The sequence below is a fragment of the Phyllobates terribilis genome, unplaced genomic scaffold (genome assembly GCF_046119375.1).
Source record: "Phyllobates terribilis strain yellow unplaced genomic scaffold, ASM4611937v1 Scaffold_5__5_contigs__length_657084704, whole genome shotgun sequence".
NCBI lineage: Eukaryota > Metazoa > Chordata > Amphibia > Anura > Dendrobatidae > Phyllobates > Phyllobates terribilis.
In genome coordinates, this window is record NW_027362765.1 from 251445472 (window position 1) to 251470831 (window position 25360).

Sequence of the window (25360 nt, forward strand, 5' to 3'; positions counted from 1 at the left end):
TCATTCAGATATAGGATGTGTTATTTGAGTGTTCCCTTTATTTTTTTGAGCAGTGTATATTTAATATGGGATTCAGGGAGCCCAATAGCTATTAAATGGTTTAACTCTCAAGAAATAATTGGACTTTGGGGACGTCAGCAGTGCCAACTACTCATACATTAGTTACCTGTATAAATCTCTTGCGATTTAGATTTTTCCTGTTATGACATTACAGATGCCAAGTGGCCGCATGTACATCATCTGTTAACCGGTTCCCGACCGCCCACTGTACATAAACGTCGGCGCTGCCTGGGCTCTGTGCAGCACCGACGTTTAAAAACGATGGGTGGTCCTGCAAGCACTGCGATTCCGGTGCAGAGCGTTAGCTCTGACAGGGGACATCATCGGGACCTGATTGGATCAGGTCCCAATGATGTTAACCCTTTGCTAGGTTCTATATGCCGCAATCTATAGTGATCGCGGCATATAGAAGATAGACAGAGGAGAGGGGGTCATCTTACTTACCTCTCCGACGACCCCTGATACCTTCCAGGACCTGGCGTTGCTATGGCAGCTGGAGGTCACATGACCGCCTCCAGATCTGCCATATATGGTGTCCTGCCAGTCTCAGCCTGCAGCTGAAGCCTGGCAGGACACACTGACTGTGAAACAGTCAGCAAAGATCTCATGTAATGTAATACATGTCTATTACATTACATGAGATCAGTGATCAGAAAAATAAAAATTAATGTTCCATATAGGGACTAAGTAAAAACGTAAAAAAAAAATGTTTTTAAACTGTTAAAAAAAAATAAATAAATAAAAAAATCACAAAATAAATAAAAATAAAATTAAACCAATAAATCCGTATATTTATGCAAAACCAAAAAAAGTACACATATTTGGTATCGCCGCGTCCGAAACAACCCGATCTATAAAACTGTCACACTAATTAACGTCTTCTGTGCACACCGTAATAAAAATAAATAAAAAACGGAGCAAAAAATATGCTTTTTCATATCGCCAAACAAAAAGTGGAAAAAAAATGCGATCAAAAAGCAAAATGGAAATAAAAATGGTACCGCTGAAAACGTCATCTTGTTCCACAAAAAAAAAACGCCATACAGCTCCATCAGCCGAAAAATAAAAAAAAGTTATAGCGCTCAGAATAAAGCAATGCAAAAAAAATATTTTTTCTATAAAATTGTTTTATTGTGTAAAAGCACCAAAACATAAACAAAATATACAGTAAGTGTAGTATCGCTGTAAACGTACTGACCCGAAGAATAACGCTACCTGATCACTTTTACCACACGCAGAACGGCATAAAAAAACCCTCAAAAAACAATTCCTGAATTGTTGGTTTTTGTTAATTTTACCTCCCAAAAAAACGGAATAGAAAGCGATCAAAAAATGTCACGTACCCAAAAATGGTACCAATAAAAATGTCAACTCGTCCCGCAAAAAACAAGCCATCACATGACTCTGTCGGCCGAAATATGGAAAAATTATAGCTCTCAAAATATGGCGATGCAAAAACTAGATTTTGCAAAAAAAAGCGTCTTAGTATGTGACAGCTGTCAGTCATAAAAACCCGATATAAATCTGGTATCTCTGTAATCGCACCGACCCGAAGACTAAAGTAATCTAATCAGTTATATCACACGAGGAACGGCGTAAAAAATAAATAAAACCAATTCTTCACCTGCTACTGATTTGTTTATTAGGTCTCCCAAAGATCGCAGTAAGGCTCTGCCCACATTTATCCTGCGCTCTGCGCTGAGCACTTACACCAGAGTTTCCGTGTAAATCTCTGAAATACGTGATTCAGACGGAACCCATGACGGAAGATTCCCTGTAATGAGGTAGATATAGGCCACTGTGGATGCCGTCTGGCCTGTGATCCCACGGTGTCATTTGTTTTAGGCGTGCATAAAAGTGCGGTTGGCCACAGTTTTGTGCACTTCAGAAAAAAAAGGACACCGCTAAACAGAGGCCAGACGGAGTCCAGAGTAACTCTGCTGCCTCATTACAGTGAATGGATCATACAGGGGTTTCATCTGAATTACATCACTTGGAAATTTAGATGGAAACCCCGATGTAAGTGCTCAGCATAGAGCGCCGGATAAATGTTACGCAAAATGTTCCCAATAAAAGCTTCAACTCAGTCCTCAAAAAAAGCTAGTCCCCACTCAGGTCCGTCATCTGTTAAAAATATAAGGGACTTCCAAGTTACTGGTAGCAGAAAGGCTCTGGAAAAGCAAAATGGCCCTTGCCCCCAAAAGAAATTCAGAAAATTTTGTGCTCCCAAATCCAAATGCCTATTCTACAATAATTTGTTCTCCAATTGTCAAATAGCGCTCCGTCCCCCCCAGATCTCGCCGTATGGCTGAGCGGTACGATACAGCCACATATGGGGTATTGACACTTTTAGAAGAAATTGTGTGACACATTTCGGCACCATTTTTACCCATTGCCCTGTGTGAAAATGTAAAATCTGAAGGTAAAACATTTTTTTGTGGTAAAAATATAATTATGCTTTTTTCACTGCCCAATGGTATAAATTTAAAAATTAAAAAATACTTACTACTTCCCAAGATGAATTCCTTGAGAGGTGTAGTTTACAAAATGGGGTCACTTGTGGGGGTTTCTGCTGTTTCGGCATGTCAGCGACTCTTCAAATGTGACATGGTGTCTGCAACCTATCCCAGCCAACATAGCGCTCCTTTCTCTTCCGAACCCTGCCATACACCAAAGCAGTGCTTTTCCCCCACGTATGGGGTATCGGCGTCTTCAGGAGAAATTGCACAACAAATTTCATGGTGCAATTTATCCTGTTACCCTTATGATAATGCAAAATTAAGGGATGAAAAACGTTTTTGCGGGAAAAAATGTGAAAATTTTATTTTTACAGCTCAATATTATAAACTTCTGTGAAGAACCTTGGGGTTCAAGGTGCTCACCACACATCTAGATAAGTTCCCTAAGGGGTCTAGTTTCCAAAATGGTGTCACTTGTGGGGGGTTTCCACTGTTTAGGCACATCAGGGGCTCTCCAAACGCAACATGGCGTCTGCTAATTATTCAAAAAATTTTACATTCAAAAAGTCTAATGGCGCTCCTTCCCTTCCGAGCCCTGCCGTGCGCCCAAACAGTGGTTTTCCCTCACATATGGGGTATCAGCGCGCTCAAGAGAAATTGCACAAAAAATTTTGGGGTCCTTTTTTTCCTGTTACCCCTGTGAAAATAAAAAAAAAAATTGGGTCTAAATTAACATTTTTGTGAAAAAAAGTTTTATATTCATTTTTTTCTTCCACATTCCAAAAATTCCTGTGAAGCACCTGAAGGGTTAATAAAGTTCTTGAATGTGGTTTTGAGCACCTTGAGGGGTGCAGTTTTTAGAATGGTGTCACTTTTGGGTATTTTCTGTCATAAAGACCCCTCAAAGTGACTTCAAATATGATGTGGTCCCTAAAAAAATGGTTTTGTAAATTTTGTTGGAAAAATGAGAAATCGCTGGTCAACTTTTAACCCTTATAGCTCCCTAACAAAAAAAAAATTTTGGTTCCAAAATTGTGCTGATGTAAAGTAGACATGTGGGAAATGTTATTTATTAACTATTTTGTGTGACATATCTCTCTGATTTAAGGGCATGAAAATTCAAAGTTTGGAAATTGCAAAATTTTCGCAAAATTTCCGATTTTTTCACAAATAAACGCAAGTGATATTAAAGAAATTTTACTACTATCATGAAGTACAATATGTCACGAAAAAACAATCTCAGAATCAGGGGGATCCGTTGAAGCGTTCCAGAGTAATTACCTCATAAAGTGACAGTGGTCAGAATTGTAAAAATTGGCCTGGTCACGAAGGCAAAAACAGGCTCTGGTGCGAAGTGGTTAAATATAAAGTGAGTGAAATAAGTAATGAATATGTCACCAATTTTCTAAGGAAATCTATTTCTAAAGGTGCTATTGACATGGAAATCACACCAGCAATGCATGAGACTAGTTTCTCCATATAGGAGACATTTTGAAGCTGCAATCACCAACAAAGGCTTTTGGCCAAGTATTAATTACATTTCAGTAAGCGTGTTCAATACTTTTTCCCTGTGTCATTTCTTATTATTACACATAACTTAATGTATGGACAACTATGGTTTGATTTCTTTGCCTGTGTGGATTGGATGGGTTGTTACCGACATCTGGTGAGAATTTCATGTCAATAGAACCTTTGTAAATAAACTTAGAAAGTTGGTGGCGTGTTCAATACTTATTTTGCCTGCTGTACATGGTATTCTAGAATCATATCTGTTTATAACAAGAACCACAAAGCAGTGCTTAAAAGGGAGAATCTGTCATTTTCTAGGATTTAGTAGTGCTGCATGCAAACATTTCTGTGGGTTCTTGAGACATCCAAGATAAAACAGTAATTAGGGAAAAACTGAAATTGTGATCAGCAGGGGCGCACCTATAAGTGGTGCATCATACTTGGGCCCTGGAGTATGCACAATCCCCAAAACTCCATCTAACCCATATGAGGAGACAAACACCACCAACATGAGTCATAGATGGGATGCCCAGTTATACATTTCATACTGTGACTAAGAAGCTTCAAGTAAAACCTCTGTCCATCAATAAAATCTGCTTATAATGGACAATAAACTGTAGTTAACTACCCAGTAAATGCTGATTAGACACAATTAGGCACTGCCTATAATGCTTGGTGTGATCTCTATATAATCAAGAACATGCACAGGGCCTGTAAATTCGGTCACTGGTCCTCCACCATCTCCTTCTACCATCAGGTCCTGCTGACAGAAGGAATTAACATTGACCTGTCCAATTTTACATATGTTCACTATGAACCAATCCAAATGTACTGAAAGCAGAGCATTCGTTTATCACTTTTCCTTCTAAGTTGACAGTTTCCTAAGAACGCTCTACTATTCTTACGATCCTATTTTCATTTGCATACCGATTTTCCGTGGAGCAGAAGAATTGCACCCATGGGTTGGTTGTGCCACTGTTCTCTGATGATGGTAGAAGATACATTGCTTCAGAGAAACATGTCAGTAAAAGTTTGAGAAGTTCAGTCCTAATAGGAAAAAAAGGAAGAACACTTTATTTTTATAATTTTTTGGGATAAATAAGATTTCTCTACTCTCAGCTCAAGGAAACTGCCACCCAACCTTGTAAGACTTGCAGAATTCTCTTTTGTGGTGTCACCAGGACACCAACTGGCTCTTCATCATTACAAAATGATACAGGGAATCAAATATGTAAGTAGCCTCTTTAGTGAGGAACAGGTCAGGAACTCTAACAAGGTCCTTTAAAGGGTCAATGATGACTATTAGGATTACTACTTCTAAATGGTGGCACTAAAGACCTCTAAAGAGGCCACTTGCAAATTAAAATTTCCAGGGGAGCATGGCATGGTCTATAAGTTTCCCTACGCCAACTTGGCACTCTCAACTAGGGGAAACATTACCCTTTAGTTGCACAGGGCATTAAAAACATACTTCGCTGATAGGTCAATTGTGTTTTTGGGATTATCTAACCATAAACCAAACATTTCCCCATCAGAGCAACTTCTTCTTAGAGTTTAGGCTTTGTTTAAACTTCCGTCAACTTTTTCATTTTACATCAAAGGCCAAAAAAAAATAAAGAACAGAGTGTCAGATCCATCATAAGATGGAAATCAATCCCCATTGACTTCTGCCTTATTGTACATCATTTTGATAGAATGAATAGGTCTGAGTGTTGCATTATTCTTCCGGTCATATATAATGGAACCTCTGACAAAAAAGTGTGAACAGAGCTGATTTCATAAAAGTCCTTCTAGGTATGGCTGCCTTTGCAGCTTTCTTACCACTGGGCTGATGCTCACCTACCTGTTGAGATCATGTGTGTGGTTGGGTGCTGGAGAGTGAGCAAAGCCAACGCCAGCTTCCCAGATGTACTCACAGCTGTCAATAGTGTGAATGTCTTCTGCTGTATCCTAAAGAGAAGCAATATTCAAACTGTGACTGGAAAATGCAAATACCCCCAGGAAAAAACAAATCAAGACAAAATCTAGTAAAGAAAAACAGGTTTGTGCCTAATGGAAATTATGTGTCTACTTTGGGGTTTTTAATGCTTTCATTCCAGATTCAGTGATTTATGTAGACATTAAAAGGCAGTGTGAAACACATTGGACGCATATTTGCAATGTGAATTAGCCATCACAATTCTGTAGCAACTTACAGTATAATCCATTCATCAGAACTGAGATATAAGCAGCATTCTCATTACATTGTGGAAAATCAGCAGCGAAATTCACACTTTCCTAGGAATATGGTCAAATCTGCAGCAAAATCCACATGTGACACAAATGCGGACGTAAAGTATATAAAACAATTGCAGATTCTGGTGCAGTTTTGTAGCAGAAATTGTCAGGCATGTGTGGAATTAACCTAAAAGAAAAACATTTAATGACTGCCCTGCCAGGATTTTCTTCTTTAAAAAGGGATTGTCCAAATTTGGGACATTTTTTTTAATTTAAAAATGAACATATATGCGGCTAAAAATCATTTTGACAATTAAAAAATGTTACACCGTTTGGCAGGCTCTTTGTTTCCCTGCACATTCAGCTTGAATGTAGTTTAAGGCCATAAATCAGCTGAGGGGAGCTGAGGAATAGAAAGATAAGAGGTAGAGTTCGTTCACACTGCTGTATAACATGGGCGATGTGTTATCGGATAGCACTCAGACCAATGTTATACTCGGGGGCAGTGCAGGTCTGCAATTATTTTCTCGTGCCAATAATTGGATCATGCGCACCCATACAAGTCAATGGGTGAGGGTGAAACATCGGACTGCACTCGAATGTCATCCGAGTGCAGGCTGATGTACTCATATAGAGTCAATGGAAAAGATGGAGAAATTAAGTTCTCCGTTTTTTCTGCACCTGTGATATGATTCTCTCATGTGAGAGGACATCACAGTAAAATGACACTTGGCTCAAGCTCAGACAGAGTTTCAGGCAAGTTTTATTAGCATAATCAGCCAGATTATCTCGCATGAAAGAATTGATGGCCGTATGACCGCAGCCTCACAAACTCTGTCAGATAGTCATAGCGAGCTCACTGATGGATACATACTTAATAACCGTGCCAGGCCATGACTGACAGTTGGCTGAGCATTGGGGCCAGCTGTCAGTCAGGGCCGGTGGGCGCGGTTACAGCAGCCGCTCTGTATACTCAGAACGGTGACTGAACCAGCGCCGGTGCTGCCCCTGTGACTGAAACCGGAATGCTAGGGGGCTGATAGGGAAAGAAAGTTACATTTCTCCCCGCAGTATTTGGCTAAGTGCAGGCGCTGGGCAGGTTAACCACTTCGCACCAGAGCCTGTTTTTGCCTTCGTGACCGGGCCAATTTTTTCAATTCTGACCACTGTCACTTTATGAAGCAATTACTCTGGAACGCTTCAACGGATCCCCCTGATTCTGAGATTGTTTTTTCGTGACATATTGTACTTCATGATAGTGGTAAAATTTCTTTGATATCACATGCGTTTATTTGTGAAAAAATCGGAAATTTGGCGAAAATTTTGAAAATTTTGCAATTTTCAAACTTTGAATTTTTAAGCCCTTAAATCAGAGAAATATGTCACACAAAATACTTAATAAATAACATTTCCCACATGTCTACTTTACATCAGCACAATTTTGGAACCAAAATTTTTTTTTGTTAGGGAGCTATAAGGGTTAAAAGTTGACCAGCGATTTCTCATTTTTCCAACAAAATTTACAAAAACATTTTTTTAGGGACCACATCATATTTGAAGTCACTTTGAGGGGTCTTTATGACAGAAAATACCCAAAAGTGACACAGTTCTAAAAACTGCACCCCTCAAGGTGCTCAAAACCACATTCAAGAACTTTATTAACCCTTCAGGTGCTTCACAGAAATTTTTGGAATGTGGAAGAAAAAAAATTAACATTTAACTTTTTTCACAAAAATGTTACTTTAGACCCAATTTTTTTTATTTTCACAGGGGTAACAGGAAAAAATGGACCCCAAAATTTTTTGTGCAATTTCTCTTGAGCGTGCTGATACCCCATATGTGAGGGAAAACCACTGTTTGGGCGCACGGCAGGGCTTGGAAAGGAAGGAGCACCATTAGACTTTTTGAATGTAAAATTTGTCTGAATAATTAGCAGACACCATGTTGCGTTTGGAGAGCTCCTGATGTGACTAAACAGTGGAAACCCCCCACAAGTGACACCATTTTGGAAACTAGACCCCTTAGGGAACATATCTAGATGTGTGGTGAGCACCTTGAACCCCAAGGTGCTTCACAGAAGTTTATAATATTGAGCTGTAAAAATAAAATTTTCACATTTTTCCCACAAAAACGTTTTTCATCCCTTAATTTTCCATTATCATAATGGTAATAGGATAAATTGCACCATTAATTTTGTTGTGCAATTTCTCCTGAACACGCCGATACCCCATATGTGGGGGAAAACCACTGTTTGGGCGCACGGCAGGGTTTGGAAGGGAAGGAGCGCCATTTGACTTTCTGAATGTAAAATTTGTCTGAATAATTAGCAGACGCCATGTTGCGTTTGGAGAGCCCCTGATGTTCCTAAACAGTGGAAACCCCCCACAAGTGACACCATTTTGGAAACTAGACCCCTTAGGGAACTTATCTAGATGTGTGGTGAGCACCTTGAACCCCAACGTGCTTCACAGAAGTTTATAATAATCAGCTGTAAAAATAAAATTTTCACATTTTTCCCGCAAAAACGTTTTTCATCCCTTAATTTTGCATTATCATAAGGGTAATAGGATAAATTGCACCATGAAATTTGTTGTGCAATTTCTCCTGAACACGCCGATACCCCATATGTGGAGGCAAACCACTGTTTGGGTGCACGGCAGGGCTCGGAAGGGAAGGAGCGCCATTTGACTTTTTGAATGCAAAATTTGTTTGAATAATTAGCGGACGCCATGTTGCATTTGGGGAGCCCCTGATGTGCCTAAACAGTGGAAACCCCCCACAAGTGACACCATTTTGGAAACTAGACCCCTTAGGGAACATATCTAGATGTGTGGTGAGCACCTTGAACCCCAAGGTGCTTCACAGAAGTTTATAATAATCAGCTGTAAAAATAAAATTTTCACATTTTTCCCGCAAAAACGTTTTTCATCCCTTAATTTTGCATTATCTTAAGGGTAATAGGATAAATTGCACCATGAAATTTGTTGTGCAATTTCTCCTGAACACGCCGATACCCCATATGTGGGGGAAAACCACTGCTTTGGTGTACGGCAGGGTTCGGAAGAGAAAGGAGCGCTATGTTGGCTGGGATAGGCAGCAGACACCATGTCACATTTGAAGAGTCGCTGACATGCAGAAACAGCAGAAACCCCCACAAGTGACCCCATTTTGTAAACTACACCTCTCAAGGAATTCATCTAGGGAAGTAGTGAGTATTTTTTAATTTTTAAATTTATACCATTGGGCAGTGAAAAAAGCATAATTATATTTTTACCACAAAAAAATGTTTTACCCTCAGATTTTACATTTTCACACAGGGCAATGGGTAAAAATGGTGCCGAAATGTGTCACACAATTTCTTCTAAAAGTGCCAATACCCCATATGTGGCTGTATCGTACCGCTCAGCCATACGGCGAGATCTGGGGGGGACGGAGTGCTATTTGACAATTGGAGAACAAATTATTGTAGAATAGGCATTTGGATTTGGGAGCACAAAATTTTTGGAATTTCTTTTGGGGGGCAAGGGCCATTTCGCTTTTCCAGAGCCTTTCTGCTACCAGTAACTTGGAAGTCCCTTATATTTTTAACAGATGACGGACCTGAGTGGGGACTAGCTTTTTTTGAGGACTGAGTTGAAGCCTTTATTGGGAACATTTTACGTAACATTTATCCGGCGCTCTAGGCTGAGCACTTACATCGGGGTTTCCATCTAAATTTCCAAGTGATGTAATTCAGATGAAAACCCCTGTATGATCCATTCACTGTAATGAGGCAGCAGAGTTACTCTGGACTCCGTCTGGCCTCTGTTTAGCGGTGTCCTTTTTTTCAGAAGTGCACAAAACTGTGGCCAACCGCACTTTTATGCACGCCTAAAACAAATGACACCGTGGGATCACAGGCCAGACGGCATCCACAGTGGCCTATATCTGCCTCATTACAGGGAATCTTCCGTCATGGGTTCCGGCTGAATCACATATTTCAGAGATTTACATGGAAACTCTGGCGTAAGTGCTCAGCGCAGAGCGCAGGATAAATGTGTGCCGAGCCATACTGCGATCTTTGGGAGACATAATAAACAAATCAGTAGCAGGTGAAGAATTGGTTTTATTTATTTTTTTACGCCGTTCCTAGTGTGATATAACTGATTAGATTACTTTATTCTTCGGGTCGGTGCGATTACAGAGATACCAGATTTATATCGGGTTTTTATGACTGACAGCTGTCACACACTAAGAGACGCTTTTTTTTTGCAAAATCTAGTTTTTGCATCGCCATATTTTGAGAGCTATAATTTTTCCATATTTCGGCCGACAGAGTCATGTGATGGCTTGTTTTTTGCGGGACGAGTTGACATTTCTATTGGTACCATTTGTGGGTACGTGACATTTTTTGATCGCTTTCTATTCCGTTTTTTTGGGAGGTAAAATTAACAAAAACCAACAATTCAGGAATTGTTTTTTGAGGTTTTTTTTTATGCCGTTCTGCGTGTGGTAAAAGTGATCAGGCAGCGTTATTCTTCGGGTCAGTACATTTACAGCGATACTACACTTACTGTATATGTTTTTATGTTTTGGCGCTTTTACACAATAAAACAATTTTAAAGAAAAAATATTTTTTTTGCATTGCTTTATTCTGAGAGGTATAACTTTTTTATTTTTTGGCTGATGGAGCTGTATAGTGGCTTGATTTTTGCAGAACAAGATGACGTTTTCAGCGGTACCATTTCTATTTCCATTTTGCTTTTTGATCGCATTCTTTTCCACTTTTTGTTTGGCGATATGAGGAAAAAGCATAGTTTTTTGCTCCGTTTTTTATTTATTTTTATTACGGTGTACACATAAGGAGTTAATTAGTGTGACAGTTTTATAGCTCGGGTTGTTTCGAACGCGGCAATACCAAATATGTGTACTTTTTTTATTTTTGCATAACTATATGGATTTATCGGTTTAATATTTTATTTATTTATTTTTATTTATTTTGTATTTTTTTTTTAACAGTTTCAAAACATTTTTTTTTACTTTTTTTACATTTTTACTTAGTCCCTGTATGGGACATTAATTTTTATTTTTCTGATCCCTGATCTCATGTAATGTAATAGACATATATTACATTACATGAGATCTTCACTGACTCTTTCAGTCAGTTTCCTGTCTGGCATCAGCTACATACAGGCTGAAGTCAGACAGGAAGGACACCATATATGGCAGAGCTGGAGGCGGTCATGTGACCTCCAGCTGCCATAGCAACGCCAGGTCCTGAAAGCAATCAAGGGGTCGTCAGAGAGGTAAGTGGACGACCCCCTCTCCTCCTGCTGTCTCCTATATGCCGCGATCACTATAGATCACAGCATATAGAAGACAGCAAAGGGTTAACATCACTGGGACCTGATCTAATCAGGTCCCGATGATGTTCCCTGTCAGAGCTAACGCTCTGCACCGCTCTCACAGCGCTTGCAGGACCCAGGGGGTCCTGAGCACTGCGAGACCACCCACCGTTTTTAAACGTCCGCGCTGCAAAGAGCCCAGGCAGCGCGGACGTTTATCTACAGTGGGCGGTCGGGAAGCGGTTAATAATGCTATTAACCTGCAGATAAACCCCATATTTCCAGATTAATAGCGTTTTTTTCTGGTGACAGGTTCCCTTTAATGTGGGGCATGTGCCATTCCAGCTCAGTGCAGACTTTCTGGTGTTTTACTCTCTATGGTAATGTCTTACTGGACCAAATAGGAAGCAGAATGGGCATGACAATGGAAGGTCACTGACACTGACTGACCTAGAGGAACAAGGTTATATAGATGATATAAACTTTGGAGAAAAAGAAACAAACACTTTACACAATAAAAGGCATCAACCACTTAGGACTCTCAAACCTTAATATTTGACACAATTACACAGACATTTGGATTCTGGAGAACTAGTCTTTCCAGAATATACAGTGCTCACCGTTCCACTTTTCTTGTGACTTTGCACTGTAAACTCTGGACAGAAGAGAAGATCGGCAATGGCAAGGAGCAGAGATTCAGCTAGTGGACGTGATCCATCTTCCTCATCATCCTCATCCTGAAAGATAACAAATGTCAGAAAAAGGAGTGATCTTCTTTATTAAATGAATTGAAAATGTACAGTCTCAAAATACAATACGTTTTGGGGCTCAAAGTCCCTTTTTCAAATATACAGACAGGGTTGGTAGTCAATTTTGTGATGTCAAATGCAACACTGATCAATATGTTCACAAGGTAAATTCTACAAAAGTAAGAAAAAATAAGAATAAATGAATGGTTTTTCTAGGAGGTTTTGATGATCTTACCTGGTTACGCCCGGCACCAGGCACTGATGACCAAAAGAATCCCCTCCAGTCCGGGTCCTCAAAGATATATGGCAGTACCCGAGTCAACAACCGGGCACAGTTCAACACCATTTGTTTTTCATTGTCCGAGTGACAACCGCTGTCCGCACCTGCCACCAGCTTTTCCACAGCCTGCAGGGCACAGATATTAAGTATGTCAAGAGAAACTCTAAGAAAGGTAAGACACCCAAATGTTTTATTAGTGGCTTGTCACCATTGACCTTGTAACATAATGTGGCCAAGTTTGACGGAGATTCCTCTCGGACGGCGCGAATCTCTGCAGCTGGGATCAAAGCGAATACATCCTGCACAGAGGTGGCCGAGTCAGACCAAAACTGGTCCCAAAAGGCGTCATCTGTAGCTTCAACCGGCTGCAAGAAGCAAAAAAATATAGAATAGAGAGAATTTAGAGTAGTACAAAATAAATACAATGTTGACCTGAGCTGTCACCCCTGTGAATTCAGGAATGATGGTGTCACCGTCCCATCAGGGCCATGACTGACTGCAGCGGTCATCAGAGAAAGAACCAATATTTCAAGTCACCCAACTGCTGCAATCAATCACAGGCTACAGCAGTCTTATGACTGGACAGCAGTGAAGCCTTCACTACAGGTGCAGACCACAGAGTGGTCAGTCATGGATCCAAAGGGGTGACAGCAGGTGAGTATAGCAGATTTTATTTTCGGAAAATCTAAGCCCCTGTCAACACTGTACTTAGCTCAGACAACCCTTTACAAGCTTCAAAGCTAGATAAGGCAAATTATGTCCAATATTTAAAGCTTATTCAAACATAATGTGAGATACAGTCTACATCTTTGGCCCCTTATAGTCCAAAGAAGCGTGCAAGTTTAATAATATAAATACATGAAACAGTTGACAGGTTTCCTTTAAAACTAATGATCTATCCTTAGAAAAGGCTATCAATATTAGATCAATAGTGGTCCAAATTTCGGACTCCCACTGATGATTGCTTGAAGAGGCCCCTTCATTGTGTACATAGCAAAGCTCTGTACTTTTACTAGTGGCTGTGCCTGGAATTACAGCTCAGACCCTGCCAAGCACAGGCACTACTAAAAGTGCAGAGCTGTACCCCATAATCTATGATGGGGAAGGGGCACTAACTGGAGCACTGAAGTGCACCAGTATCTCCTAATATCGGCCAGTTTCACAGCAGTGTATATAGCTAGCCACCTAGGCAATTAAAGAGAAGAAAGTGATAATATCTCAAGAACACCTGCAAAAACATTGCAGAGTCCACATACTACAATATACATACATGCGGTAATACTATAACATATAAAATGTGTACATAATGTATTTACGTTCTCTAATATCAAAATACAGTCAGCCGGCACCTGCAGTGTATGGAGGAGAATGAGGTACTAAGCTTGCTCCATACATCTTGTGTTTCAATAATTTTTAAATATGAACAGAAATATAATGGGAAGGGAAAAAGGGAGGGAGGAAAGATAGCTGTAAATAATTCTGTAGTAAGGCGTAATTGGGATACTAGGAAAGGAAAGGATAATAAAGGGAAGGGAGAGCGCACCTGTCAGCAGGATTGTGCTCAGTAAACTGCATACACTGTCAGGTGGGTGACATGACACTGATTAATATGATACCTTGGTTGATGAAATCTCTCCTGTTGTTCTTGTGTAATCTTTACTTTCAGTTTGGAGATAATTAGATGCCCGTGCTTCAGGTCAGCCTGTGGGGGTGCTCTATCTGTATGCTCTTATGACAGCTCACTGATCGTTCACTGACCTGCCTCCTATTTTACATAATGCATCTAGTAGTGTGGGGCTAGGTAAAATAGGAGGCAGGTCAGTGAAGGCATACTGAGCTGTCATAAGAGCATACAGATGAATATGCAATCAGATCACCAGATAGAGCACCCCCCACAGGCCGCCCCAGATCATGAGTATATACACTGCTCAAAAAAATAAAGGGAACACTTAAACAACAGAATATAACTCCAAGTAAATCAAACTGTCCACTTAGGAAGCAACCCTGATTGACAATCAATTTCACATGCTGTTGTGCAAATGGAATAGACAAAAGCTGGAAATTATTGGCAATTATCAAGACCCACTCAATAAAGGGGTAGTTCTGCAGGTGGGGACCACAAACCACATCTCAGTACCAATGCTTTCTGGCTGATGTTTTGGTTACTTTTGAATGTTGGTTGTGCTTTCACACTCGTAGTAACATGAGATGAACTCTACAACCCACAGAAGTTGCTCAGGTAGTGCAGCTCATCCAGGATGGCACATCAATGCGAGCTGTGGCAAGAAGGTTTGCTGTGTCTGTCAGCGTAGTGTCCAGAGGCTGGAGGCGCTACCAGGAGACGTGGAGGGGGCCATAGGAGGGCAACAATCCAGCAGCAGGACCGCTACCTCCGCCTTTGTGCAAGGAGGAACAAAAGGAGCACTGCCAGAGCCCTGCAAAATGACCTCCAGCAGGCCACAAATGTGCATGTGTCTGCACAAACGGTTAGAAACCAACTCCATGAGGGTGGTATGAGGGCCCGACGTCCACAGATGGGGGTTGAAATCACAGCCCAACACCGTGCATTACGTTTGGCATTTGCCACAGAACACCAGGATTGGCAAAGTCGCCACTGGCGCCCTGTGCTCTTCACAGATGAAAGCAGGTTCACACTGAGCACATGTGACAGAGTCTGGAGACGCCGTGGAGAGCGATCTGCTGCCTGCAACATCATTCAGCATGACCGGTTTGGCAGTGGGTCAGTAATGGTGTGGGGTGGCATGTCTTTGGAGGGCCGCACAGCCCTCCATGTGCTCGCCAGAGGTAGCCTGACTGCCATTAGATACTGAGATGAGATCCTCAGACCCCTTGTGAGACCATATGCTGGTACGGTTAGCCCTGGGTTCCTCCTAATGCAGGACAATGCCAGACCTCATGTGGCTGTAGTGTGTCAGCAGTTCATGCAAGATGAAGGCATTGAAGCTATGGACTGGCCCGCCCATTCCTCAGACCTGAATCCGATTGAGCACATCTGGGACATCGTGTCTCGCTCCATCCACCAACGTCACGTTGCACCACAGACTGTCCAGGAGTTGGTGGATGCTTTAGTTCAGGTCTGGGAGGAGATCCCACAGGAGACCATCCGCAACCTCATCAGGAGCATGCCCAGGCGTTGTAGGGAGGTCATACAGGCACGTGGAGGCCACACACAATACTGAGCCTCATTTTGACTTGTTTTAAGGACATTACATCAAAGTTGGATCAGCCTGTAGTGTGTTTTTCCACTTTAATTTTGGGGGTGACTCTAAATCCAGGCCTCCATTGGTTAATAAATTTGATTTCCATTCAATAAGAATATTTCATTCATTCAGATCTAGGATGTGTTATTTGAGTGTTCCCTTTATTTTTTTGAGCAGTGTAATTATCTCCAAACTGAAAGTAAAGATTATACAAGAACCACAGGACGGATTTCATCAACTAAGGTATCATATTAATCAGTGTAATGTCGCCCACCTGACAGTGTATGTAGTTTACTCAGCACAATCCTGCTGACAGGTGCACTTTAAATGCTTAACTTTTCCTTAGATGTTACACATTTTATTGTAATACACTTTAATTAAACATAAGTCTGTGCATGCATAACAACAAACAGAAATTATTTACCGTACTTTCCTAAGATAATTTAACGGCAACTTAATATTAATGGTTCCATTTCGTATAGAATAGAATTATAACCAGACTATCAATAGGAATTGTCCCATAATTCCCTTTTTTTTCCCCCCAAGATTATTATTATTTGCTAAGGCATGGAAATCATTAACAAGAGATTCACTTCATAAATCATATGAATATTCCCATGCTCCATACATCTTGTATGCAGCAAGCTTAGACGATGACTCCTGGTGACATCTTCATGGATGTCGCCTAAGGGTTAAATACAGCATGCTCTGGCGGCATTTTTTTTTTGTCAGGCACAGGTTGCCATGAGCTTCTCTACAGGATTCCAGAAACCCCAAGAAAAAAAATGTAAGTACAAAAGGAAACACACAAAAAAAATACCATTGTAGTCAGAGTCTTAAAATTATGAAAAATAGTGGGTGAGAATGAGCCTTAAGGGGAAATACACCTGTGAAGCGCTTCCACTGAAAAATCCACGTTGCACATTTTGTCATTGATTTCACCCTATACATTGGAAATGGTAACGTCTGCAATGAATTCCAGACAAATAATTGACATTCTGCGCATTTTAAAATCCGCACCACAGGTCAACTGAAAAATCACACAATGGGTAGGTGAGATTTTTAAAATCTCATCTTTTTAGCTGGTTCAGTATTGTGAATATTCCACATTGTGCGCATTTATACTACATTTTCACTTTTAATCAACTCTCATTTGATAAATATTGCTCTAAATGGGCAATCTGCAGACTACTGAATTTAAAAAAAAACAAAACAAAACACGATTTACTCCTCAATAAAACACCACAAAATACTCCACCAAGTGTCTAACTTGTTGGCCACTTGTCATGTGTGACCCATTTCTAGCAGCAGAAACGCTGTCATGGATTACAGCGATTGGGATCCGGTCTGTGTCTCTCTGCTCCTTCTACTCTGTCTATCAAACTGCATAAAGGCATAACCCAGAGGTGGGCAAATAAGCCACTGAACAATGCAGAGAAAATGCATGCTAGGAAGTGAGAGAAAAGGAAGTTCAAGAACTTATAGTGCTGACTGAATGATGATGCAGAGGAACCACCCACTGACAGAGTGAATGGCATATATATATAGCAGGAGCATTGGGATGTATTTGATTAGCATGTACGTTAAAAGCAGCTTTAACATGTTGTGGGGCATGAGGGCAGCAAGACCGTGCTATTCAACAGGTTGTGCATGAAAGGACAGGTATGCAGTTTTCATGGCCAAACATATCAGAAGAAGGAATTTTAGAGGCCGGTCACACACACAAGAGTGCCAGCCAGAACAGATTTTTTTATTCATTTAGGACATGACATTAGAGCTTTTGTTTTCAGGATTCGCTATTCCAGGCTGGGTATGGCTTAAAGGGGTGGTCCGAAATACAAATTCATTTTCCTCCTAAATCCCTATCTATTTAATGCCATAATCAAAACTATTTACTAATATACTTTAATTAAGAATTCCCTATACTTCCATAACTACACTATCGAACTGCTTTTCTTTGTTTTCTTGCAGGGAGGCGCTGCTCTCTGCACGCCGATTCGTTGCTGATCTGAACCGACGAGAGAGCGCACATCGCACAGTGTCTAGGGAAGGATAGGGAACTTTTAAAAAAAGAATATATTCGAAAACAGTTTAAATTATGGCATTAAATAGGTAGGGATTTAGAAAAAAAAATCATATGTATTTCGGACCACCCCTTTAACTTCAGTTTTCTTTATTAAAGAGGACTTGTCACCAGGTCAAAAGTGGGCAGTTTTTGCTCTTATGTTATTCCCATTGCTCCTGACTATTCATTTTTTTGTTTTGTTTTTAACATTTGATATACAGGTCCAAAGATGATTTTGTTTTTTTTTTAACTAAGGACACAGTGATCACAGGATTTTTGGGGGCATTTCTAAGTTGCTCTGCATTATTATCCACATGGCAGGTTTACAAAAAAAAAAAAAAAAAAAGAAGGGATACCCAAAAGAGCAGCAGCAATAAAACATGAGAAAAAACGGGGCTGTATCACATAACCATAATGATTTATTACGGTTTCCCAATGTGTCTGTAATGATTTTTTGGAAAGCTGCATCTCATACTTTTCCAATCCTGAGAACCTCCATACATAATCACATGAGTGACACTAGCGGCTCTTTATAGAAGTGTAGTCCATTATGGTTAATCTAGCAGGGAGCAGGAGGATGCGAGGCCTGTGCAGCGTCTCTGGTGCCCCTTCAGAGCGGTGACGTTGGCATGACGCACACAGGCTGGATCAGACGTCTGTAGCTGCCATATGGCTTAATAGTGTAGATGGGTAAACAAAGGTGTGGGTGTAGAGCTGTGTGCAGACAGTACTGTACTGTCACTTCTGAGCGACCAGGAAAACCAGATCCAGGAGCAACAGGACAAATTAACTAATATAGAGGAGTGGGCTATGGGATGAAATCTGCAGAGATGGGAAATCGGCTTTCATCAAAGATGTCTTATTGTAGGAACTTGTTTTACAGGCCTCCTCTGTGTAGGTAAGGCAGGTGTAACAAGGAAGCAAATGCCCTTCCCCCCTCCTCAATGTTCAGCTAGTCAGGAGAATGTGTATACCAGGAAAAAGAGCCCCTCTGCCCACATTCAATATATGGTGACAAGACAAGCAACAAAAAATACATAATTAAAATGATATTATAAATTAATTACTAAAAAAACTTTAAGTAGTAAATTTGTCTAGGGGGGGTAATAAAATGGCCACTGTCTTGTTACTCTGACAGAATGTTAGTAGGACAGGAGCCTGTGAGCATGGGCAGTAGGGCGCTTGTGGTTGTATAGGGTATCTCCAGGTCATGGCAGTGGAGCTTCCTACTGCACAGGCTCTTATCCTATTAGACCAAGGTCACACGCTCAGTATTTGGTCAGTATTTTACATCAGTATTTATAAGCCAAAACCAGGAGTGGGTGATAAATACAAAAGTGGTGACGTGTTTCTATTATACTTTTCCTGTTCCATTCCTGGTTTTGGCTACAAATACTGAGGTAAAAAACTCACCAAATACTCAATGTGTGCACGTGGCCTTAACATTCTCGGCCAGGTTTCTGTCAGTGTAACAAGGCAACGGCCATTTTAATTCTATAGTGATTACCTCCCTAGATAAAACAAGTGTGATTTGTTAATTCAAAGTATTTAGGAACGTATATATAATGACATTTTTAACTGTATTTTTTTCTATTCCTGAAGAGCTCCTTTAGGCTATGTTCACACATCCTGGTTTTTCCAGCGTTTTTTACTGCATATTTTTATGTAAATTTTCAGCTGCGTTTTTCAGTACCAGCAAAGTCTATGAGAAACCAGAATTCTCCGTTCACACATCATGGTATTTTTGTTGTTGCGTATTTTGTGCCTTGCAGCCTTTTTTGGAAAATAGAGCATGTCACTTCTCTCTGCGTTTTTGCACCCATAGGAAGTAATGTGTGGTGGAAAAAATGCTGAAAAAACACCGGTAACTTTTTTTCAGTGTTTTTTCAGCGTTTTTTGTGCCTTAACCTGAATGAGTTTGTTTTTTTTTCACTGAACTTTATGTACACGCATAAGAGACACAAAAGGACAGCGAGAAAACGCTGAAAAAAACACACCAAAACCGGCGTTTTTGACGCAGCTTCTTTCCTGCCAGAGATCAAGTTTTGCTGCAGATTTGTGGCACCAAAAAAAACTATGATGTGTGAGCATAGCCTGAAAAACTATATGAAATATGTCTGAAATTCAGTGTTTTTCAAAAGGCATATATATGCAAAAAAAATTAAATTATTCTGTGTGTACGTGTGTAATTGAATGTGCTGCTGAGGAGACGCCGTTCCAGCAGTCACCCGAAACAATCATGGGCTCCAGCAGTCACAAGACTGAACACCGGGATGTCATGGCTTCCTGAAACATTGGAACGGAGGTAGAGCAGGTAAGAATACATAGTGTTATTGGGTTTTTTTGCCTATTTTTGGACAAAAGCCTTTATATAGCAATCGAGCATACCACAATTTTTTGAGTATGGATTCACACTATCTAAAATGGTTAAGGTCAATAGCAGGAGCGCACCTCCATTCCTTATCTATAGGGATGCCAAAATAAAATCTGCGGAGCTCATCAGCCCTATAGAGAACGAATGGAGCAATTGTTGAACATGTGCACTGATGCTCCATTCTAACGAGGATAAAAGTTCCCCGTTTTGCCAATCCGGGTGCGCCCCAACAGTCAGATCCCCACCAATAGGTGATAACCCCTTTAAAAATAGATATTTATAAAGAACATACATGTATCAGACGACAATCCCTTAAAGAGTATAGTTTGACAAAGCGTTACCATATTGAAGAAAATAGTGCAAAAGAAATCCATGTGTCTCAAATCAGTTTTTTTGTAGCACTGTCTAATTACTGCAAAAATAACAGTCTTTAGGCTGAGTTCACACGATGCGTTTTTCATGCGTTTCCGCTGCGTTTTTGCAGTTGCGTAAACGCCGCGGAAACGCATGAAAAACGCATGGTAGAAGGGCAGCAATGTTCCCCAATTGAAATCCACATGTGCTGTGCCCATGATGCGGATTTTTCCGCAGCGTAAACGCTGCGGTCAAAAATCCGCAGCATGTCAATTAATTTTGCGGAAACGCTGCTCTTTTGCCGCCATTGACTTGCATTAGACCGCATGGAATCCGCATCACTGTATATGTTGATGCGCTTTTCATGCGGTCTAATGTGCGGATGGTACCCGGAGTGGATGAGAGGACTCTCATCCAGACCCAGGTACCATTAAAAAAAAAAGAATAAAATAAAAAATATATACATACTCACCTTCAGACGGCCCGCGCTGCGTCCTGCTGGCTTCCCGGGCACTTCGCGGTTGAATGAAGGACCTTCGCTGACGTCAGAGTCATGTGACGGGTCACGTGACGCTGACGTCGGAAGGTCCTAAAGTCTTCACTGCAGGCAGCCGGGACCGATGAAGCAGAACACCGGGGGCCATCAGAGGGTAAAGTATAGATTTATTTTTTATTTTTTGACATTCACACACTATATAAATCCATGCCGGTTGCATGGATTTATATAGTGTGAAGTTGACAAGCACTTTCCAAGTGATGCTAAAATCGCTTGGGAAGCGCTTGTCAACCCGCATGCGGAAATGAAAGTGAAGACCGCTTCATTTCCGCATGTCCCTGGCAGGAAACCGCATGTACAATCCGCATGCGTTTTTTCCTGCCAGAGAGATGCAGAAACGCTCAGGAAAAAATCCTGAGCATTTCTGCATCGTGTGCACATACCCTTATAGCATGAATGTGGCCATGTAGTGCAGATTCTCTATTCAGGGGTCTGGGTGGGAGACAACAAGGTGATATATATATATATATATATATATATATATATATATATATATATATATATATATATATATATATATATATATATATATATATATATATATATATATATATATATATATATATATATATATTACATATACATACACACACAGTACAGACCAAAAGTTTGGACACACCTCATTTAAGATTTTTCTGTATTTTCATGACTATGAAAATTGTACATTCACACTGAAGGCATCAAAACTATGAATTAACACATGTGGAATTATATACTTAACAAAAAAGTGTGAAACAACTGAAGATATGTCTTTCAGTCTGAAAAATTGGGCAAACTTTAAAAGTGTCCCCAAGTGCAGTTGCAAAAACCATCAAGCGCTACAAAGAAACTGGCTCACATGAGGACCGCCCCAGGAAAGGAAGACCATGAGTCACCTCTGCTTCTGAGGATAAGTTTATCCGAGTCACCAGCCTCAGAAATCGCAGGTTAACAGCAGCTCAGATTAGAGACCAGGTCAATGCCACACAGAATTCTAGCAGCAGACACATCTCTTCAACAACTGTTAAGAGGAGACTTTGTGCAGCAGGCCTTCATGGTAAAATAGCTGCTAGGAAACCACTGCCAAGGACAGGCAACAAGCAGAAGAGACTTGTTTGGGCTAAAGAACACAAGGAATGGACATTAGACCAGTGGAAATCTGTGCTTTGGTCTGATGAATCCAAATTCGAGATCTTTGGTTCCAACCACCGTGTCTTTGTGCGACGCAGAAAAGGTGAACGGATGGGCTCTACATGCCTGGTTCCCACCGTGAAGCATGGAGGAGTTGTGATGGTGTGGGGGTGCTTAGCTGGTGACACTGTTGGGGCTTTATTCAAAATTGAAGGCATACTGAACCAGCATGGCTACCACAGCATCTTGCAGCGGCACGCTATTCCATCCGGTTTGCGTTTAGTTGGACCATCATTTATTTTTCAACAGGACAATGACCCCAAACACATCCCCAGGCTGTGTAAGGGCTATATGACCAAGAAAGAGAGTGATGGGGTGCTACGCCAGATGACCTGGCCTCCAAAGTCACCAGACCTGAACCTAATCTAGATGGTTTGGGGTGAGCTGGACCGCAGAGTGAAGGCAAAAGGGCCAACAAGTGCTAAGCATCTCTGGGAACTCCTTCAAGATTGTTGGAAGACCATTTCCGGTGACTACCTCTTGAAGCTCACCAGGAGAATGCAAAGAGTGTGCAAAGCAGTCATCAAATCAAATTTATTAACCAATGGAGGCCTGGATTTGGAGTCACCCCCAAAATTAAAGTGGAAAAACACACTACTGGCTGATCCAACTTTGATGTAATGTCCTTAAAACAAGTCAAAATGAGGCTCAGTATTGTGTGTGGCCTCCACGTGTCTGTATGACTTCCCTACAAAGCCTGGGCATGCTCCTGATGAGGTTGCGGATGGTCTCCTGTGGGATCTCCTCCCAGACCTGGACTAAAGCATCCGCCAACTCCTGGACAGTCTGTGGTGCAATGTGACGTTGGTGGATGGAGAGAGACATGATGTCCCAGATGTGCTCAATCGGATTAAGGTCTGGGAAACGGGCAGGCCAGTCCATAGCTTCAATGCCTTCATCTTGCAGGAACTGCTGACACACTTCAGCCACATGAGGTCTGGCATTGTCCTGCATTAGGAGGAACCCAGGGCCAACTGCACCAGCATATGGTCTCACAAGGGGTCTGAGGATCTCATCTCGGTACCTAATGGCAGTCAGACTACTTTAAGGACATTACATCAAAGTTGGATCAGCCTGTAGTGTGTTTTTCCACTTTAATTTTGGGGGTGACTCCAAATCCAGGCCTCCATTGGTTAATAAATTTGATTTCCATTGATGATTTTTGTGTGATTTTGTTGTCAGCACATTCAACTTTGTCCAGAACAAAGTATTCAATGAAAATATTTCATTCATTCAAATCTAGGATGTGTTATTTGAGTGTTCCCTTTATTTTTTTGAGATTTATATATATATAAGACATAACTACTCTGCGGCACTATATAAAAGAGCAGACTTCAGGGTGTGTACTAGCCTTCGTGTATTGGCGCAGCACAGTCACCCAAGGTCTTCATCTATAACAACTGAATTCAGTGCATTTTATAAAGAACAGGAACTTGTTCAGAATTTACCTGAAGTCAAAGGTTTTCCAGCAAATTTGGAAGTCGGGAGTGGGACATGAACTCAGAATGTGTTTTGTATATTAAGGAGGTGTTCCCACCCTGATCCCCCACGGCTTCCATTCTAGGGCTTGATTGGTCCCTTACTAGTCTGTGGTTCCTGGTCCTATCCTGGACAGCCCGGAAATGGCCATAAATGCCTGAGCAGGCATCTCCGATCTGTCATGGAAGGGACCAGTGGGGACTGAGTAAGTGCTGGAACATGGAGGGCGAGTATTATTATTTATTTTTCAACTACTCTAAAGACTTTAAGCTATTTATTTCCTTGAATCACCCTTTAAAAGAGAACCTGGGATCGGATCCGCTGCTGCCCTTATTTTTCTGGGTTTTTTTTTTGTTACTTTGAAAAAAAATTCTCAATACAGTTCCAGAGATACAGGCCTTTTTATTCAGTGCTAATTTTCATAGTCTTTACCGAAGGGACGGTGCTCATAAGATTGTGTGAGGGGTATCTCTACGAGCAAAAAATGGCCAATTTTGACCGGGTGATAGGTCCGCTTTAAAAGGGGGTCACTACTTGGACAACCGCTATACTCACATCTAATGCCGTTCCAGTGGTGTTGGCACAGGTTCGCTACATTGTTACGTCACGTGATCCCTGTGGCCAATCAGCGCTGGCTTCATTCTCCCACCTTTGGACATATCAGAGATCAACAGGAAGTCAAAACTGCGGCTGGCCGCTCACTTCCTCTTGATGTCTGATTCGTCCCAAGGTGGGAGAATGAAGCCAGCGCTGATTGGCCACAGGGATCACGTGACGTAACAATGTAGCGAACCTGTGCCAACACCACCATTAGAGGTACAGGTGGTATTATCATACTGGGGGCTAACATGCTGATAGACATGGCTGTCTGAGTAGTGGGGACAACCCCTGCAACACCAATGTGCCTGTTAATCACTACAATGTGCACTATTTACATGCCCCCAGACCATCAGCCATGTAGAACACTAATTATATATATATATATATATATATATATATATATATATATATATATATATATAATGTAATCACACACACATTTGGGGATCTTGGCCAGACATGACATATTATTACAGAGGCTACACGATGCATGTATAACACCCAGTACACGGTGTGAGTGCACTGCACACGATCGTGGAGTGGATGACTATGTGTGACACGCACCTGCATCCCCTGCCGCACCATATGTAACACAGACACCTGTCCCGTGCAGCCCCTATGTCCATAGGTGTGGACTCGCGGCCCCTCCCCCAGCTCCCGGTACCTGTGTTTTCGTTGTCAGCTGGATGACCGCCTTCCTAAAGTTCAGCTTCGTGTCGGTGTTCCCCATTCCGGTACCGGCACGAGCTATAAGCCCCGCCTGTTCACGGCCCGGTCCGGATCCCTACCAGATCCGCCTGCAGCAGCCAGGGAACCGGATCAGTCAATCAACGTTAAATGCCACGCCCCTACTGCGTCACTAGACCCGCCCACTCAGCTGACGTATGTGTTCTAACTCTACAGCACGGACTGGTCACGGTGACCTCGCTAGACTCCGCCCACA

General features: G+C 41.4%; 1 protein-coding gene across 2 annotated transcripts in view; it reads right to left on the reverse strand.

The window, feature by feature from the left end:
* Positions 1-25296, reverse strand: part of HID1 (HID1 domain containing) — a 49121-nt gene extending 23825 nt beyond the window's left edge. Inside the window, exons 1-6 of one of the 2 annotated variants that reach the window (XM_073684020.1) lie at positions 25082-25296; positions 12814-12963; positions 12554-12724; positions 12190-12306; positions 5872-5978; positions 4956-5075 (exon numbers count right to left, since the gene is read on the reverse strand). In XM_073684020.1, coding sequence (XP_073540121.1) covers positions 4956-5075; positions 5872-5978; positions 12190-12306; positions 12554-12724; positions 12814-12963; positions 25082-25147 — 731 coding nt within the window. In that variant the 5' untranslated portion in view covers positions 25148-25296. The other variant, XM_073684021.1, reaches the window with a different exon arrangement.
* Between the last annotated feature and the right edge of the window lie 64 nt (positions 25297-25360).